This window comes from Harpegnathos saltator, unplaced genomic scaffold (assembly GCF_003227715.2).
Source record: "Harpegnathos saltator strain DR-91 unplaced genomic scaffold, Hsal_v8.6 scaffold182, whole genome shotgun sequence".
Taxonomy (NCBI): domain Eukaryota; kingdom Metazoa; phylum Arthropoda; class Insecta; order Hymenoptera; family Formicidae; genus Harpegnathos; species Harpegnathos saltator.
Window position 1 is genome coordinate 382,749 of NW_020229964.1, and position 19,752 is coordinate 402,500.

A 19,752-nucleotide genomic window follows, 5' to 3' on the forward strand; every position below is an offset into this window, starting at 1 on the left:
AACAAGTACAGATGAAGAAGAGAGAATATAAAACTTGGATTTTGACATCAGTTTCACAGAAAAAGAAAAGAGACTGGTGATGCTGATATATATGTATTAATTATAAATAAAATTTAGGTAAAACATCAATATAAAATAAACATTATATTTCATGATCTTCCTAAATATATTTTATATTCATCATATTATTAATGCGCACCTAATCTTGAATATATTTTTTACTTTTATCTCTTAAGTTTCTCCTAAGTATTATTTTATTTTTATATAGTCCTATGTGATAGAAATTTAATTTTATTAATAGAAATTTCTTATTATATTGTTCTAATAAAATTTTACAAGTGTTTTTAAGATTACTTAAAACAATTTTTTGTTTAAAACAAATCAACTTTCGCTTAAAACAAAAAAATTAACTTTATTATTGGTAAGTTAATGTAGCAGCTTTCAATAGAATTGTGAACTTTAAGATTATGGATATTTTAAAAATCTATTTTGGTAATGGAAATGTAAAAGGTATGATTGTTGAGTCATTGGCATTCACTTCGTCCCATTCATTCTTCTTTACTATAGGTCTATCTTTCCACAAGTCTTCTTGTACAGAAGATATGACGCCCAACCAAGCCTACATATAGTTATAATTATATAAAAAAAATATATATATGAAATTAATAATAAAAAAAAAATATATATATATATTTATATATAAATCATATAATGATTACATAAAATAATATGTAAACTTACTTGAGTTATAATTATAAAATTAAATTACGAGAGAGAGAAAAGAAGAGGGGGAATCATGTCGTACCTGTTGACAATGATTCGCCCACATGTAGATCATTTTGTTATCCACTTTCTTGGACAATTTTTTCGTTTGTCGCAGCATTCTCATCGCGGTTCCTCTTTGCGATTGAATCATATAATAATAAGCCCTCAGCAACATATATCTGCAAATGGAGAATCTTTTGTAATAATTTTGCGAATAGAGAGAAAAAAGAGATAAGAGTATGCGTGTATGATTATTAATAAATTTATTCGCGAACCTGGGAACCGCTATTTTTACAATCTTTATCATTTTCTCGACACGCTTGAAGGTATCCTTAATCTCCGCCATCGTGTTTATCGCGTGAACGTTCTTGCCGGTAACGTCTCGCACTACGATGAGTTATCTTTCTTATTTTTATCACAATTAAAAATTTTGAGTTTAATAGTGATGTTTCGATGTTCGGACTATATTACACATCGGCTGGTGTGTATGTACTTGTCGATCTTTTTACCGTATAAGATCAGAAGACCTTCGAGTTTCTTTAACGCGGTGATTGTTGCTGCCACTATGTGCTCGTCCATCACGCTCTCGCTTGTCACATTCCTGCTATCCCAAACCCTCGATGCTTCCCATTGTTGCGTCCTGACGCACCTGCCGATAACACGGGTGTATCAATACACAGAAAGATTTAATTACGAGGATATAAATAAATTAAGCGCAAATTATTGATTAGCATTGATTAGTCTTTTCGTATTGATTATTATTTTCAGGATCTTGATCGACTTCTCAGCGGTTTTTCGTGATAACTATTTATATTTATTTATATCTACCACAACCACATGGAGGTGAAATATCGCCGTTCCGCCTCTGGATCCCGCAGGCTAATCATGGTTTCTCCCTCTTTAAGGTAATACTGTTCGCAATTTCGATAGGAGAGAATTGTAAGCCCGGTGTCGAGTTGCACGTCGGCACATATCGCGTAGTACCAGGTACGGCCTGACTTATCCAGATCGCTTTGCGACGTGAATTCTGCATTGAATTTACTCTTAAAGCTAATTTTATATCATATAATGTTATATACTATATAATATAATATATATATATATATATATATATATGTATATATATAGTGTAATAATATAAATAAAGTCGATTTTTAATAGCAAAGTCGGCTTTTAAAGTCAAGATTACATATTGTCACATAATATTGTTATTAATATTATTAATATTATTAAAGTCGACTTTATGTAATTTGTCATTCCTGGTAAATGTGTTTATGGTTTGTTCGCGATCTATTTGTATATGGTGAAAACTACCCCCAACTTGGCTGTCCGCTGAATCCTTAGCCACTGAAGAAATACCTTAATTGTCCCTTCAAATTTATCCTTCGACTCGAAATTCCCATTTACTATTTTTCGTTTAATGAAGAAAGAAATACTACATTAAAAGTGATTGATGCCACGATGCTCACCCAATTCTCTCAACAAAGCCACGACTTCCGAATGACGACAGGAGATCATGAGGAGGTGAGCTAACATCGGCAGTACGAGTAGCTTGAGAAATATGGAGCCCATGGTCTGCGCCAATCTTGTTGCAATAAAGCCGATCTTGATCGCCTTGTGGATCTCCCCTCGCAACCATCGGGAAAAAAATACGCTTGCGTAAAGCTCGGCGATGGCCTTGAGTTCTTGAAACTCGAGGTAATCTTCCTTCTCTGCGCAAAAGTTGAGACTCGCATTCTCTAGATAGGGAATGATTGATCTGCGCACACAAAAAAAGACGGTTATGTTAAATACTGTTAAAAAAGAATTATATCAAATAAATAGATCACAAATATCGAGGGCAATAATGTTACGTTATTTGTCAAATTATTCATTTGTATAAAAGTGTATAAAAGAGAAAATAAAAGAGAACAATAAAATTTGATAACGGGATAAATTGCTCTGGATTCTTACGAGATGATTAGCGATTATTCTTGAAAATCGATATTATAATATTAAATACGTAACGTCGATTAATACATGACGCGAATTATTAGTGACCCAAACAAAAAAGATTATATATAATTAATCCATATATACGAATTTTGTTATAGGTTGTTACAAAAACAAGCAGTTCTTTTAATTATATTTGTGCAACGGCAATTTGTTTCTGTGGACATATATGATTATGTATGATTATGGACGTTCATACAATAATTACATGTAATTATTTTTTTTCTCAAGAAGTTATTAGTTTCGAATTAAATTAGGCTGCAGCTCGAACGACTTTCACTGAATTACTTGGTTTGATAGACGTGTGCGGTGATCATCATGTTGGTGAACGATGTACAGATCGTGAGGAAATCTTGTGATGAATCTAGCACAGTGTTCAAGCTCCACGAGACTGCTAGTCGTGCGTGCCTCTTCATTCCCTTCGTCTGCAATTAACATTTCACAGAACTTCACATTGCGGAATTTCACGATCCGACGTTGAGAGAATTTTGATAATTTCGACTTCATGTAATTATTTCTTCTCGAGTGTATTCCACCCGTGCGTGAAAGTTGAAGAAAAATGAGTCAGGCACGTTACTGTTAATAAAAAAAAAAAAGGATTTATCCTAAGAAAGGGATTTATCCTTTCAATTTTACTCTGTAGACTTCGAACATCAGCGCCAAGCAATTAGCCAGTTGTTCGATATAATTCTTGGTGTCTACATCGACAGCGTCGTCTCTCCAGCGTTTCGGATAGGCCAGTTTCCACTTCAGCAATTCCAGTTGAGTCACTGACTTCAGCCTGATGAGGAATTCGCTTCTCGGAAAATGGTATCCCAGGGTTTTCATCGCACTGTCCAGCTTCTTCTGTGCCTCGGAAATTATACCGCTCTCTAGGTAACACCTACCTTCGAGTGTCTGGATTTTTGCGGTGAGGTAAGGCAGGACTATCAATTCCTCCTCGTCGGCATCGAATATCTGTCAAAGCGGTCGATTATTTTCACTCGATCTGCCGTTTTTTTCTCGATCTCACCGCTTCTGCCATTTTCCGATTATCTCTCTTTACATCCACATCTTACATTGCAAAGCAAGTTCTCGGCCTCGTTGAGCAGGCTGCGAGCTTGCGGTATGTTGTAACTCGTCAAACAGACCTCTGCGAATTCCAGAATCGCCGTCAGCATCAGCTCTTTCTTTCCTAACAACCGTACGAAGCCGCTGAATTGTTGCGACTTATCAATTAGGAAGAAACGATGTTACTTCCGCATGTAATCATAGACTTTTATACATGCTAATTAGACTGTTGACTCTGGCTGATGGGAATGACCGGCATTTCCATAATTTATGAAATATTTCAGAAAGATAATGTTCTTGAAATATTTTAAGAAATATACCTCAAGAAATGTAAAAGAAATTCATCCTTTACATTTTTTTTATATTATATTTTTTTACGAAGCTCTTTCTTTGAACACCCTGTGTACCTGTGTGCTCGTTATATTTTCGCTAATTGTTATACACATCGCGTCGACTCACCGATCCCGTGGCAATGTTCCAGCATCTGCGAATACACGGTCGTTAATATGAGGTGACATCGACAATTGGCGAAATCGACGTTGGAGAAGGTCTTCATCGGCTTCCTGCTTGTTTTGCGAAATACGTCCAAACACGTAGCTGCTCTCTCCTCGTCCGCCTGCTGCAAACCGTCCGAACCGTCCGAATTATTCTTGCACTATTAGAAGATGGCTTCAATAATTCGTAGACGCACACACATTCAATAAAGCAGCGTTCTTCTCTTCCTTCTCGGGGATGGAGTTCGCTTCGGTGAATTGCTGCTTATTCAACAGACGTTCGACGGTCGGTCTCCTTTTTCTAACGCTTTGCATGGTCGTCTTGCCTAACAATTTGACGAACTGCAATTCGCCGCACGTCAAGCATCGCCGCGTGTGTTGCCGTAGAAATTTCAGCGCCTTGCTGTGCAATTCCATCTTCTGGTGTTCCGTCAGCAGTCTTCCCGTGCGAAATTAATACCGTGGATGCTTGTATTAACTTGCAACTTTTTGCATTTGACAGAATTATTCACGAGTCTGTTTACTCTTTGGATCCACTACGATTTACTCAGGCACGAATCAGACGCGATGTGAAGTCGAAATTGATGAAAGTGACGGGGAGATTTTACCTGTAAGTAGTCTCGCGGAACATCGATATCTTGAAGCGCATCAGACCGCAAGAAGCGTATCGCGGCAAATCGGCGAGCTCGTCTAGATGAAAATCATTTATTCTCATGGCAAAAACTTTTTTTATACGCATTGACTGTCATGATGATTACCAAATGATGCTTTGATATCGCCGCAATTCACTGATTTTCGCATAAAGCGGTATGCAACAAATTAAATATATAGCCGATAAAGAGTCAAAAAGAAACGAGCTAATGAATACATGTATTACGATTTAATTTACTGCATCTTTGGCGATTTAAACTTTAGCTGAGCGCTGAAATTATCGGCGGACATCAGTGTGGCAGCCAACGTGTTAATGAAGTCCTGTCGTTTTCTGTTCGACATTTTTCTGAATGTCTCGTAAAATTATTTCTAATCGGCATAAAATTATTTCTATCTAAGTAAAACTGTCACCCTTATTTGGCTAACGTTTATGGATACATTTTTCAGATCTAATGCATACCTGGTATTGTGAGACCTATACACTCGCACCTCACTTCTTTGCCGACGCTGACGTTCCTTATGTTTCTGTGAAATATCAACATTTTGGAACTCGCGGTGAAGTCGCCCACCCCGCATCCGAGGATTCGAATTTCGAAGAGTTTCCGGACGGCTGCGACGATCGCGAAAGGACGTTTTAAGACTTTTTCCTCCAAATCACTCGTGAACGTTAATCGCGTTTTCGCAGACTTTCGTTTACCAAGTGCCAATTCTCGCGCAGATATTTCCTCCATCAGGCTCTGCAGCATTCTTCTGTTAACGTTTTCTCCCAACACCGACGCGCATTTCAGCAAAATTTGATCCAGCGGCGTTAACGAGTCGAAAAGCTTCAAGATCATCACTGTCACGTGAGAGACGACTGTATTATTTTATAACCGAATAACATTGCATCACAAGAGAGATACAAAAGCTCATACAGTGTGGATTCTAATCTCCGCATTGTCCGAAATTCAAAGTGAATATCGTCTCATAAAAATATATATAAACTGTCAAATTGCAGGCACAGACGATAGTGACGGTAACAAATAAATATTGAAATAAATAAGTACTTAAGTCGACGCTGATGACCAACTGAACGATGATATGCAGACTCGAACTTCTTACCGTCCATCGTCATTTCGACTGATTCATCCTCTAAGGTGAAATTCTTCGCAAATTTACAAACGACGATCGTCGCACTGTCATTGTCTGTCGCTTGCATTTGGTGTACATCGTTTAGAGGCCTCGGCGAGGGTATTGCGTTATCCTGGGAATTTACTTATTTATTTATTTATTAAGGGAAATCATCCTTTCAGTGTAATGTGTATAATACATAAATTATAATGAAACATGTCAATACAATACTTTACTGAAATAAAACGTATCAGTTGTCATTGTCACGAAACCTAACAGTTGTTCAATTATCTAGAATTATTCAATTATAGTTATTTAATTATATATAATAATAGAACATGTCAGTCAAAACGAAAACAATCACAGAACCGAATCTTACCTTGAAACTCGTCTTGTACATCTCCCATTTGTCCTCTCGCTCGTCCTCGTCGTCCTCGATGTCCACGAGCACGGTGTTCTCCGCTATAAACCTGAATAATACTATTAAGATTTCTTCGTTTCCCTTTACCAAGCTGAATATCAGCTTTGCGTCCAAGAGAAGGAACAATTTATTTGCTCTATATATTCATCGTTTTATCAGGCTTATATTCGAGAAGAAGCATATCGGGCACTAGTTTAGAATGAAAAACGAAACCTCTTCAACATAGCGACAGGTGGAAGCACGTAGCCCATTACTTCCGCTTCCGTCTTGTGGACATTCATTATCACGAGGCCGCCGGATTGCATGAGGCTCACGAGAAAACTTTCTATCCATCCCGGGTTGCCGTGGCTTTTCTCTTGTATCAGTCTAGACAGACGGAGAGAGCACGCGATACTGATGGTTTTCGTTTCCTTCGTCAGTGAGACTCTGTTCTTTCCTTTCTTTAATCGAGATAACTGACTTTTCGAGTTCAACGGGGATCCCCGAGACGTTGAGGAACTGGCAAGCGAGGGCTGCGTGGTACCACTTGTCTATGTGTTTCAATTCGATGATCTGTTAACGAAGGACAAGCTCGGTATGTTTTCGCAGGTGCATTCTTTATGGAATAAAGATGGTTCTCATTGGTCGAGCAAGGAGATCGCTTTGATCATTTCAGCTTTAAGAAAAATCGGAAGATTCCAAAGCCGTCTCTAAACTGTCCGACCACTTATAAGTGTTTCTGACTATTTGAACAGTTAATTATTATTTAATTATTCAATTACTGTCTGATTTCCCAACTCTTTATTTGGCTACTCGACAATTTAGATGATCTTAATTTGACTATTTGGTTGGACAATTTTCAATCGAATTATTTATCCGTTTAACTATTTAGTTATTTAACGGTTTTTATTCTATACCTAAGAATATCTTCGGAGAGGAAGGAAACATCGAAAGAGTATTCGTTATTCAATTCATACCTGCGCTCGTTCCATAACGGCCGGGTGCAATTCATATTGCATGTCGATCCTGCGACCAACGCCAAGGACAAAGAGCACCGTGTCCTGCTTGGCTATCGTGCGAAATAACAGCATAGAGTCGTCGTCGCTATATTCAGCATCGTCGATGATTATCACCCACAGCCTTTCGAAACAGCCCCTCGTCAGCTTTGACAGTAACTTTTGCAGCACTTTGTGCTTCAGCGTCTCGGTCAGGGCTTTATACTGCTCGCTTATCGCGAAATTGACGTTGAAGGGCTCGTTGAGAGCACAGAGGAACTCCGGCTGACGTATGCGGCCCAGTCGAGGGATCAGCTTGTTCTCGCGCTCCTTCGGGGTAGTGACGACATTGAAGCCCAGCGGTATCGAGAAGATTAGATGGATCAGACTGTACGAGATCTGCGTGAGAGAAGACGATTTCTGATCATCTTCAAATTATCTTTTTAATGAAACTTCACTCAAAGAGTGGAGCGGCGTGCCTCGCGAATTCGAGTGCTTTGTTATTTTTCTGTGAAGTGAATTTCCTATTCCTGTATCGCTGAGCGAATGTTGTCCTTCGAAACTGAGCGGATCTGATGCATTTCATAGTCACCGAAACAAATTCGCTTGAACCAATCGAAACATTCACTCGTGTGAAGTCAGAATTCAACTCTGAGCTTCAAGTACTCACACCTAATTTCGGGTATTTTTACTCGAAAAATTTTAAGGAGTATTTTGGGCTCGTTGGATTTTTTCTTAATCTATCATGCATCGAATTGTATTGAACTGAAGGTAAGAGCCCACTGAGATAGGATTTTCCAACTAAAGCAGACGAAAAAGGCAGCTTGAACGCGATTGAGCGGAGTGCAAAGGTCGGGAAGATCGCACGGAGGCTCGTCGACCTTGGCGTCATTCCTGACCAAGGAGATGTAATTGCACGACACACCCGTGGGAATATTCTGCGCGATTTCGTCCAGCAGCCTCGTCTTGCCGATTCTGTGCTCGCCTCTGAAAATTTCGTCGACTTTCAGACTCGCCGGCAGTCACACGCGAGAATCGTGTCGCTCACTTTATAATCAGCGTGTTGTACTCGGGTCTCGCACGTTGCGTCATTTCATTCACTGCGGTCGAGTGTTTTACCAAGTCCGCCAGAATCCGCCGGAAGACTCTGATTTCCATTTCTCGTCCGAGCAGAGGATACTTGCTCCACACTAACTCAGGTATATTATACCTGCGCGCGCCGAAATCACACGGAATGAGAGGTGATCTTTCACCGCGATATTGACGGTAATTCCCGGCAAATTACTTCTCTTGTTCCCGAAACTCGTAGATAGGCCCGACTTTTGTGATTCCCTTCAGGTATCGCGGCTCTTGCAATATAAAGTGCCTCGCTTCCAGGTGAGAATGCAGGAAACTCTCGCGATCGCACACCACCTTGACGACGGGGATAATCGACTCGATGGAACATATTTAAAAATCCATAGACAAATTTCTCACTTTTTAATCAGCGATAGTCGATATGTTGATGAGGCAAAAGTCTCACTCAACGCACTAAGAGAGTAACGTTATAGATTTCAAGTAGTAACTGATGGGAGAATAAAAATCGTGAAATCCGATTCCTTGTATTAATTATCGCGTGTACAAATGTCAGATAAAAGAACTCATCATGACTGTCCGATCTTTTCACAGTTATATCACCTTGTTGTTGTACGCGCACATCAAACGCGCCGCCTTGTTCACCGAAATCCCGATCACGGTGTATTCTCTTCGCAATATATGGCCGACCACGCCGCAATACGTGATCCCGGTGGTGACGGCGATCGTTACGGATTTCACGTACTCCATCGCCAGGAGGTCCTGCCGCACCCTGCTGGCGCATCTCAGTCCGATCTGCGACTCCAGCTCCTGCTTGTCGCCGCGCAGACCGAAGACGCATAAGAATATCAGGTCCTTGTCGAAGAGCGATGTCTTGTTCACGCATCCCCGCATCTTGTCGACTCTCCTTTAACATACCCAGAGATATTTCAACGGCTGTTCTCCTTGGAGATTGAATATCTAGAGAGTCTTGATAGGAACTCTCGAAGACGAGGAGACTCCTGACCAGTCTCTTGAAAAACAAAGTTCGCCTTTGGAAAATGAGAAGAAACTTTGCTGTCTTTTGTAACGGTAATTCCTCGTCTTCATAGAGGCGAATCCTCGGTCTCGCGCTCACCCGCACACCAATTTGTAAGACGAGTTGACGAGCGAGATCAACTTTTTCTTCTCGATATCCGCCGTGATGACGTTGATGAAGAGGATCACCACTTGCCGCATCTCCGTGAGATGCTCCAGCGACTCGTCCATCTCTACAGATCGTATTACCGGCCTGAGCATGTAACTTCTCAGGGAGTCCTTTATCTGCATCTTGGCCACCTTTACGACCTTCGGCCTCACTGCGCGATTACACCGTTAAGTTAATACCGCAGTTAAGAGACGCGATCTCACAATTGGTAATTCGGAACGACGCGGTGGCGGATAATACAGCGCGATCTTCGAGCGACCTTCTTTCCGTTCGTTGCGACTCACGGCTGTAATCGACTTGCTCGAAAGTGTGAATCTTCAGGGTGTCGCCGGTCAGGTTCATCAAGACCGCGCCAGCCTCTGTGCTTGGCACGTCGTCGTCGAACAATGACGAGTCGCTGGCACTTTCATCGTCGCGCAACCGTTCGACATCCTTTTTATCTGACGATCCTGTTTTTGTAATCGTTAGTTCTCACGAGAACTAAGAGTTCTTTTTACATATCAATCGTCTAAAAAATCACGAGTTTTGCAATTTTACTTGCAACTCTAAATTTAAACGAAGAGAACAGGATACTTGAGTTCCATCTAAGATCCATCTGCCACCTCACAATTTGTAACTTTTCGCCACTTTACGATTAACTTCTCTCTCGATTCCATTTCTTTTTCCTGGATTTTAGGGATCTCGAAGGATCCTGTCGACCACTATATATGCATGATATGACCGATAAAATTATATAAAAATCTTCTCGGTTCTTTTACTTGCGGATTAAAAATCACATTGGAGGATTTGAAATTCTTCGCTCTTTACCTTCAGCATTGATATCCTGAGTCCTGGCTTGGTACCACATCGCCGAGCAGGCTATGATTAACGTGTGCACGCCGTCCGGTAACTTCTCGTGAACGTACTCGTTGGGGTTCGCCCATTGCCAGCTGCTGGGTGCCACGATAATGTCGCCACCCCTAAAAATAAAAATGATTTTGTCAGATTGACGTTCTGTCTTTTATCCGTTGGTCTATCACTTGACTCGTAAATTTAATTGAAGAGAAACAAATATACTATACGATAAGTACGGATAAGTAAATAGAAAGATAAGCGAGAAATCAAGAAACATAGATCAAATGCGATATACCTGCACAATCCTTCGGCAAATTTGACGTCCCACACGGGTTTGCCGGTGATGAGGTAGTAAGACATCGTTCTTGGATCGCCGATCGACGTAAAATGCGTCTTTCCGGAAGCGATCGCCAGCTTCACTGTCAACAACCTTGGCGTTTACGACGTGTACACGCTCGCCGGTTTGTTATTATTATTATTATTGTAATTTTTAACCTTTCGCGGTCGCACGGAACTTGGGATGTTTTCGGCAAAACTGTTCAGTCGTTTTCACACGAAACGTTACAGAATATCAAATAAATTTCGTGTGAAGCATTCAATCCAACGTTATTAATAATTCAAAGCGATTATAGTGACATAATATACGCCATGAAAAATGAAGCGATTTTCTTATGCGATACTCTTTCCATTCAGCTGGGCTAAAATAATTCCAATTAACGAGGGATGTATCGTTAAGCGACTCTCGACCGCAAACGGTAATTAATAAATTACATGATAATAAAAAATAGGGTCCGATATGCTTGAGTAAGACTTCTATGATGATAATATAAAATTATTATTATTATAAGACGTTGGAGAGAACCTCGCAGGGTCACGCCGACGTCGGTGTGGTAGGTCCCGAAATGCTTCTGGATGACACAGGCGGTCTGAATCGCTTCTATCGCGAGGTCGCGCATCACCATACCCGTTTGAAGCTTCCACATGACTATGAAGGCATCTCCGGAAAATTTCAGTACGTCGCCGTTGTGCGAAAGTATCTCTTGCACCATGGCGCCGATGTAGCTGTTTAGAGTTTCCGTCAACTTGGACGGACCGCCTCTGCCGGTCTTTGTGTACTTTTCCGTAAGATCTGTGAAGCCTGCGGTGTGATAACAATAGGATGATTACACCTGATATCAATTATACCTGACTATTTACGCGAAGAGAAAGACTCACGCGAGAGAGAATGAGGGAGGGTCTCGTGAGTGAAACGACGAAAATAATAATTTAAATTATTTAATTTAAATTATTAAAAAAGCGATTAAATAAGAACAATTTTAACTGAGTACAGTTAATTAAAAACAATTTTAATAAAATATCACGGATTTGGATTAAGATTCAAGATATCTTCACGTTGTCGTATCGTTTGATTCCGGTGTCTGTGACTGCGGGTTAAATTAAAAAAGCTGATTAAAAAATAAATTAAGAATTATATGATTCGATACAAAAAAAAATGAAACGATTCGGCAATCCAACCTGAAATGTCTCCGAGCATCACCGTGGTGTAGTATGTCCTCGTATCGTAATCGCCGTAATAATCAAGGATCTCATCGGGGCACATAGAGGCGTATATTTTCGTGTGTTGCTCCAGTCGGATACTCGAGGCACGTCTGGAGCCGTGGGCTGTCGATCGAGCGTATATACGCACGCGTACCGTAAATTAAATGAAATCGCAAATTAAATATCTTACAAATTGCTTGGTAAATACTTGAACGTTCGACATATTTTTTGCGCGTGTATTTTAATGATCCACGTTAGCAGGGGAATATTTAACGAGCTTTGTCGCAGTTAGGTTAGATCAAACTAATCCAGATGTTCTTATTAAATGGATCGACCCACCTTCCGTCATTGCAGCACTTGTGCTTTCCGGCACAGTTTTTGCGGCAATTTTTCTCTCCATATATTATACGATGAATTTGTATTCTTAATATTAACGTGCGCCCGCGATCACCGCGTCCCTACGTAAGAAAGCAACAACTGGAGAATTATTAATAAGTGATTAAATACGCTGAAATAAGAGAAATGTCGCTCAAATAATGGGCAGCAAATTTCAGGATGTTAAGTTATGATAAATTACATTATCTATATTTTGAAAATGCGTGAAACATAAGGTCATACAATATTGAAATATATGTTTAGACAGTAACAAATCTGAATCTTATATATTCTATATATCTTATATATTATATTGTAACATCTTATTAATTATTATTAGTTAATTAGTTAATAAGTTTATTATTAGTTAATTATTTAGTTAATTACTATTTATTTGTTATTAATTGAATATTATAATATATAATTAAATATTATAATATATACATATAATGTATTTTAATATGATACAATATAATATATAGTAAATATAGTAAATATAACATTATAGTAAATAAAATTACAAAATTAACAATTCAAAATTCGAATCGAAAGTCACTAGGAAAGGAAAATAATATTAATAATATTAATAATATAATAACAATAGCTAGGAGAGTGCTGTATATCTCGAATTAAATTTCGTTGATGTTCATATTTTACAAAATATCACAAATCTCTGTTTAGCCAAATCTGTTTAGCGTTCTAACAAGCGTTCATTTCAAAAGACAACTTGGTACCGTCTAAATTGTTAAGAGAGAAATCGATTAGTAATTCAGCGGTAAACTCGCTATTGACGAAATTTCTAGTCTTTAGAAGATTTCTGATTGGTCTTCTTCAAAAACTTCATTTGGAGTTGGGATATTGTGGATACTGAAGAAATTCTTTGAGTAGTATTCTTCCAAATTGATTGATTGCACTTCCTCCTTGAAAATAAGATCGGCGTGTCGCTTCATATAAAAATCATTATCCTGGAAGAAATCGATAATCAGGTGACTCTCTCTATTTCGCTGCTATTAAATACTCAGACTAAATAGATTTTTTAGATAGATAGACTAGATAGATTTTTAGATAGATAGTCTAGTTAGATTTTTTTTTCAAATTACCCTCCAACATATTAGTTTCCCCAATTGCTCATCTATTTTGTTTAAGCAAATCTTCTGTATTTTTATATCAGATAGATATTTCAGATAGTTTGAGTTACCAAACGATGGTTGATATGAAAATGCGTATGTATTCATGAGGAAATAACAGAGTTCCAGAGAGTCAATGCTGCAAACCAGTGATATAAAAAATAAAAATCATTATAAACATACACACACATATATATTATTCATTCTACAAAATGAACCAAAAGCGAAAATCATTAGTTAATTATGTCACAGGAAAACCCAAGGAAGTATCTCCCTCCAATCTTAATAATTTCCAGTAGGTTATAATCTAAATAAAAATAGCATATATTTTTTACATATTTTTTAAACGTGCCTACATGCATTTTTCAGGAACAAAACATCCTTTTGGAAAAAAAAGTCGGTATTTGTTTTCGATGCAAATATCGTCGAAGAATTACGAAAGATAGAAAATAATGTTTTAAATAGAAATAGAATATATATATATATATATATATATAGATTATATATATATTTAATATATAGTTTTAAGCATATTTTTAAATATGTCCAGATTTTTTAAAAGTTTTTCAGCATATCCTCACGCCACTTATTGTTTTTTTCTAATTCAACAATCTTTTTTCAACTAAATGAAAAAGTATGTTACGTCGAATTTAATCGATTTCAATATGCAACAATATTATATTTTGGAAAAACCATTTCCCTGCAACAGATCTTTCTATTTCTAAAACGTAATTTTCTATCTGTTAGAAAGAGAATTTCGATGATATTTTTTTCAAATAAAAAATAAATAAAAAAACCAATTGGTCCCCCATAGAGATTACAATATATTATTTCTCCTCTTTCTTTTCCTCTCTCTCTCTCTCTCTCTCTCTCTCTCTCTCTCTCTCTCTCTCTCTTTCTCTCTCTCATCCTGTCTTTTTTATTCGATTTTTAATTCTTTCATAACGCAAGCGTATGCACATTGAGACGAAAGTGCCAAAAGCATTGGAGAACGTGTACAAACGAAAAAGGTCCAAGAGTTGATTTGAAACACGCACTTTATTCGCAACAGTTCTATGAGCGAATAGTTGCTTGATTCTTTCACTTGATGTACTTTTAAATCCAGCAGATTACACATATGGCATCTTTTGACGAAATTAGGGGCACTGCTCACATTCTGCGAGTATATGGGCCTGTATTCCGACGAGGAGACCTGATATGATAATTTTCGAGAATCTCTATATTGCATCGCTTTTGATATAATTTTAATTAAAAACAATGGAGAAGAGACTTAAACATACAGGGGCGAGATCTTCCTCCATCAGATTTTCTGGTGTTTTCACGTATCTATATGTGATTGACTCCACTTCTTCCTCCGAATTGCTATTTCTGAAGAAATTTAGCAGATATTCCCAACACTGTTGTATTCTTGATCGATGCTTTGGTTGATTGTCACGTATAACATATGTCTCGTTTCTAAATTCATTTGTAACACCCATACTCGGCATGAAAAGCTATTAAACAAAGCTTGTTTAAGTAAATATTTTTATATCATATCATTCAAATCATCTTCAAATCGCTCGGTTTTGTTTTCTTCTAAGATTCTCGAGTATTCGAATATCTGACTATTCGAAGGACAAATATTACGAAACTATTCGAAAAGATTTCTGATCGGAACCGTTTACTTATTGTCCAAATATAATTTTCATTGTATCCTCTAGGAAAAACGAAATTATTTTAATCGGAAACGGTCCGGAATAGTTTCATAATGTCTGCCCGGATCTTCGAAATCGCTTCCGATCCGAAAATTTAAGACCGTATTATTCGAATAATCCGAATTATTCGGATTCAAGTCTAGAGCATAAGAAGAGACCCAGATTTAAAATTGAGAACCGGGTCTAGAATTGAATTTGTGTCTTTGAATTTGAATATGAATTGAATAAAAAAGAACAGATAAATAAAAAATGATAAAAAATAAAAAAATTAATAACACAATTATCTAAAATAATTAATAACCAAATAGATAAATAAGCGCAATTATTTCAGACCAAGCCGTTAAATTGCAATCGGAAAATATTTATTTATTCGTTGTAAAATTGTCGGGAGGAATCTACATTGTTGCGATAACGATGATAACGAATCAATGCATGCTGCGTTCACAACGATCCTCTTTGTTTCTAACGTTGTTGCGAACGTCGTCCGTTTAGTCGATTTCTCCATCAACTTACAATTAGATTCGCATTCAAATTTAGATTCGAACTAGATGCTTCGATTATTCCCCGGATAACGTAAACTTATTGGCAATTCGATTAATCGAATTAAATGTCCAAATAATGTTAGATCCGTACAAACATTTACAAAGTCCTATTATGTATATTCTCGCTCACCATAATTCAATTTTCGTTAATTGCTTGTTGTTTTTGGAAGAAGAATTTGAATCGGCCAACTATCCGTCGAATGCTCTCTCGTTGTATTTCAAAAATTCGCAACGACGATAATTTCCTCCACGACTTCTTTCGACCACTGCACCTTCGTTTTCGATGTTTATCAATGCTTTGTCTTTGCTACTTTAATGCTAGCTTGCAAGACTAGACGCCGAGGAAACACGAAGACGGAATAGCCAGTTTCACCGAACGGCAATAACATAACGGCAATAACGTAATAAAGTTGGATTTGTGTTTGCAGAAGGATGAAGAAAAACAAACATACACGTGTATGTTTAGAATTGCCTATACGTTTCCAAATAATCGTTAAATTCCGAAAGTTCCTACCTTTCAGTTTTATTAACTCTTACCTCTGTTTCTTGTGTTCGAAATTATTATACGAAAATAATACACACGCTTGTAATATTATAAAATGAGTTTACTTGACATGGTAAAGTTTCGATAAATACAATATATGTCTGTCGTATATTTCAAATTATATGTTTTTAATACCAATGAGACATCCCGGTATTATTGCATGCGGGTTTCAAGTACTCTTCTCCAATTTCTGTCGAAAAACAGACATATTATATTTCAACACAGAGAAAGAGAATAATTCCGAATTTTGATTATTCGCAAGTCTGCTGTAGCGGATTACTACTGCTGTTTTCTGTCATTTCTTGCTCTTGTTCAAACAAAACGTTGGTTGGCGTTTGATTGACGTCAATATTTGAGCGTTCTTTCGATATGTTCTTATCGTCTAGTGAGTCGCTATGGCTGACGGTGGAACTATCGGGATTGTTGTCATTATAATTCTCCTTATCGGCTTTCTCGTTTCGGTTTGGTGACAAAATGTTTGCTTCAGAACTCGGTACATTAGAATCTCCTGCCGATGTAAAGTTAATCTGAAAAAATATCGATATCAGTGACTTTGTCTCATAGCATTAAGAGCGCACGAACTCGGCGGACTTCCACGCATTACCACATCTCTTTTCACTTTGATTCTTTCTCGCAGTTGATTTTTCATCACAGTTAATCGGCGTTTTAGTTTTTTGCACAACAATTGGTTTTTCGGAGACATGTTTTCTGTACGTAGAGACTTGTTCATCATACATAAAATAGCGGTTAACTGCTGTATCACGGTTGTCAATATATAAAACCTGCAAATCGGGAATATTAGAAACAAAGAGGATCGTTGTGAACGCAGCATGCATTGATTCGTTATCAATGCATAAAATCGTCTATAAGAGACTTTTTATAAATTACAAGATGCGTCGTTCCTCATCGCTTTTTCATCCTTATCTCGAAAGTATAAGCGTGATCCCTGAACGCAAAAGATGTAGAAGAAGCTCTAATATACGAAAGAAACGAAGAAGCTTAAAAATTGAGGGAAGTCACACGTACCTGATGAAATTTTCATCGTAGAGTATCTGTGTGAGATACTTGGCGCAATCTGCTATCTTCAAAAAGTTCAGTTTGCAATTGTCGCACTGTTGAACCGATTTGTTAATCGACCAGTCATGCAGCGACCTAGGCTAATGAGAGAAAACAGAGACTTTTTAAAATATTTCTTGCAATCACGTCATACTTTTCGTGCAGTTAATTATAAGCTGAACAATGCCCTCAAATGGAAACATTTATACATCGTGAAGCTTTATCTCACATTTGTTGCGGTGTTGTTTAAGTTGTTTAAGTTCTCCTCGACTGCTAAGCGATCCAGCATTAATTTGTTCAGCAATGTTATTATTTGGTGCGACGCCTTTCCCAACCGTTCCCGTTTATTTTTATATTTATCATAAGTCTTCAGCTTCAGCATGTCACTTGTCAGCATATTGAGGGTTGTCTCGTACTTTGTGACATCCTCTTCATCCAGTCCTCTCTTCAAAAATTCACTTCTGGCTTCACGCAACTTTGTTACCTGTGTCTTCCATTCAGCATTTTGTTTCTTTAACTTTTCATTTTGTTGATACTCTTCCACACATTGCATCAAGATATTTCTGAATTCTTCCTTATACACGTTCTTTTTTCCATTCTCTCTTTTAATATTCTTCTGATATTTTGAGTCGTGTAATGGGCCTTGTTCATTTGAATTTGTATCGTTTATTGTCGCGTTGGAATGAGTTGAATTCGTCTCTTCATTTTGAACAATGCTCGCGATTGTTGGGCCACCAATAACTAAAAATAACCAAATAAGAATTAACTGCGCTGTTTAGTTGAAGTTTATATATCGCAAGTTTTTACGTTATAAAAATATTTTAAGTCACAAATATTTCTACCAGCATATGTGCTGTATTATGAAAAAAAGATTTTATAAACGAAACTGCGATGGTTTCAAGGAAGGTTTTATTACCGAAAAGAGATTCTCTTCTATTGTGCATTATTTTTTCGGTCAACTAATAAGACACGATAAAAGTATTTTAAAATTCCGATGAAAGTTTCGTTTAAAAAGCCTGGATTTTGTCATATCGATAGCTTACTGTGTCTAATAATTTTCATCTCCAGTTGATCGATCTTGCAATCTTGTTCCTGCATCTCTTTTTGTTTCTTGATGATTCCGGTAGCATTGATTTGTCTTATACAATTGTGTAGATTTGACATAGCATTTGTGATTGGGTTGATAAGTAACAATGTGGGATTGAACATTTTCGAGAATATTTTTTCTATCATATGGTCATCTTTCATTATATTTAGCAATTTCACAACATCCAGTTGTTTAATTATCATAGCTTGACATCTCGGGAAATTCCCTTTTTTCTCACGCACGTTTTCATCAATATTCTCGCACAACTGATTTATCTTAAATTGCAGAATTTGGATTTCTCGTTTATATTTCTCAATAAAGAGTTTTAAGCGCGCCAGCTCTGCCATCCCTTCTGTTTCCACTCTCCAATCTATACTTTTAACAATCCAGGTATCCTTTGAGTGCTTCGATTCCGAGCTTTTTTCACCATCTTCATCATCTAGTAGTGCTTTTCTCAAAGATTGTACCTCATTTCTCAGTTTTGTAAGTTTAATACCGATCTGTCTCCCACAAGATAAATATGTTTCTGTCCTTTCTCTCTTCGCTTCAATATTTCTATGAACTATCAAATTTTTTAGAATATGAATGTATTTAATCTTAGTCACCAGTTCCGTCTTCCGATACTTTATCTTTTCATCTACCGACATTTTCTTTAATAATATCATCTCATATTTAACCGCCGAATATTTCCAGTGTAAATATTCTATATTTGTTTGGTGCCAGCGAAAATTGCTCATCGATAGAACTTTATCATGTTGCTTGCATGTTTGTAGATTTTGAAACTGACACTTTGCATCTTTAATATTCACTTTGTTCCGCTGATCTGCGGCCTGTGGAAGTATCCAGGGTAATGCCAGATTATAATGACATAATGTATCAAAAACCGCGTCAAAGTTATATTCCTCGCAGTTAATATAAGATTCCATGTCTGTAAGTATCATGTGATTCTTATAAGCACTGCTGAAAACTTTGCTGAAAGTCACACCAGAAGTTTCGCTGAAGGCCTCACCGAAAAGTTCGTCGCTGTCCATACGCTGGTACTGCTTCGGTATTATCTCGCAATATATATTCCTCGATGACAGATTCTTGACGAGACTTTCGTACTTGTTCAGCATTTCCTCCATCAAGACCTCGTTAAACATATCCAGCGACGATTTTTTGCATTTGGCGATCTCCTTTTTCGATCTTTTGACACTTTTCGGCGACGACATCTTTCTTTCCGGCTGAATATCGGTAC

General features: G+C 37.6%; 3 protein-coding genes across 6 annotated transcripts in view; all 3 read right to left on the reverse strand.

The window, feature by feature from the left end:
• Nucleotides 1–412: 412 nt before the first annotated feature.
• LOC105182007 (uncharacterized) lies at nucleotides 413–12,244 on the reverse strand (the record flags this gene model as incomplete). Its single annotated transcript, XM_025297610.1, is given in 27 exon segments — nucleotides 413–619; nucleotides 806–944; nucleotides 1,041–1,152; nucleotides 1,275–1,414; nucleotides 1,594–1,792; nucleotides 2,235–2,524; nucleotides 3,046–3,182; nucleotides 3,394–3,714; nucleotides 3,816–3,931; nucleotides 4,267–4,450; nucleotides 4,482–4,740; nucleotides 4,910–4,991; nucleotides 5,413–5,808; nucleotides 6,054–6,195; nucleotides 6,442–6,585; nucleotides 6,681–6,849; nucleotides 6,944–7,035; nucleotides 7,440–7,893; nucleotides 8,325–8,444; nucleotides 8,506–8,667; nucleotides 8,743–8,870; nucleotides 9,135–9,419; nucleotides 9,422–9,438; nucleotides 10,525–10,676; nucleotides 10,847–10,970; nucleotides 11,414–11,689; nucleotides 12,067–12,244. Coding segments are annotated over 27 exon segments (4,953 nt in total), but the record flags the coding sequence as incomplete, so codon positions are not given.
• Nucleotides 12,245–13,050: 806 nt separating this feature from the next.
• Nucleotides 13,051–16,352, reverse strand: LOC105181996 (uncharacterized). Its single transcript, XM_011139122.3, has 5 exons — nucleotides 15,959–16,352; nucleotides 14,873–15,085; nucleotides 14,630–14,784; nucleotides 13,566–13,731; nucleotides 13,051–13,430 (listed from the first exon to the last, which is right to left on the reverse strand). Exons 1-5 carry the CDS (start codon nucleotides 15,959–15,961, stop codon nucleotides 13,272–13,274), a joined length of 696 nt encoding a protein of 231 aa, XP_011137424.2. The 5' UTR covers nucleotides 15,962–16,352; the 3' UTR covers nucleotides 13,051–13,271.
• Nucleotides 16,353–16,418: 66 nt separating this feature from the next.
• LOC105181997 (uncharacterized) overlaps nucleotides 16,419–19,752 on the reverse strand; it is a 4,033-nt gene continuing 699 nt past the window's right edge. For 2 of the 4 annotated variants that reach the window (XM_011139124.3, XM_011139123.3), the window contains 5 exons: nucleotides 18,472–19,752; nucleotides 17,658–18,169; nucleotides 17,399–17,529; nucleotides 16,977–17,154; nucleotides 16,419–16,899 (listed from right to left, as the gene is read on the reverse strand). The exon at nucleotides 18,472–19,752 is cut by the window's right edge. In XM_011139124.3, the coding sequence (XP_011137426.2) occupies nucleotides 16,624–16,899; nucleotides 16,977–17,154; nucleotides 17,399–17,529; nucleotides 17,658–18,169; nucleotides 18,472–19,726 (2,352 nt within the window). In that variant the 5' untranslated portion in view covers nucleotides 19,727–19,752 and the 3' untranslated portion in view covers nucleotides 16,419–16,623. The remainder of the gene's footprint in view (nucleotides 16,900–16,976; nucleotides 17,155–17,398; nucleotides 17,530–17,657; nucleotides 18,170–18,471) is intronic. The other 2 variants (XM_011139125.3, XM_019840831.2) reach the window with 2 other exon arrangements.

Excerpts from the sequence above, each read along its gene's own strand:
- LOC105181996 (XM_011139122.3), bottom strand. Across the intron at positions 14,785-14,872 it reads TGGAGGAAGATCTCGCCCCT|GTCTCCTCGTCGGAATACAG; the intron begins GTATGTTTAAGT and ends TTATCATATCAG. Across the intron at positions 13,431-13,565 it reads GGAAACTAATATGTTGGAGG|GATAATGATTTTTATATGAA; the intron begins GTAATTTGAAAA and ends GATTTCTTCCAG.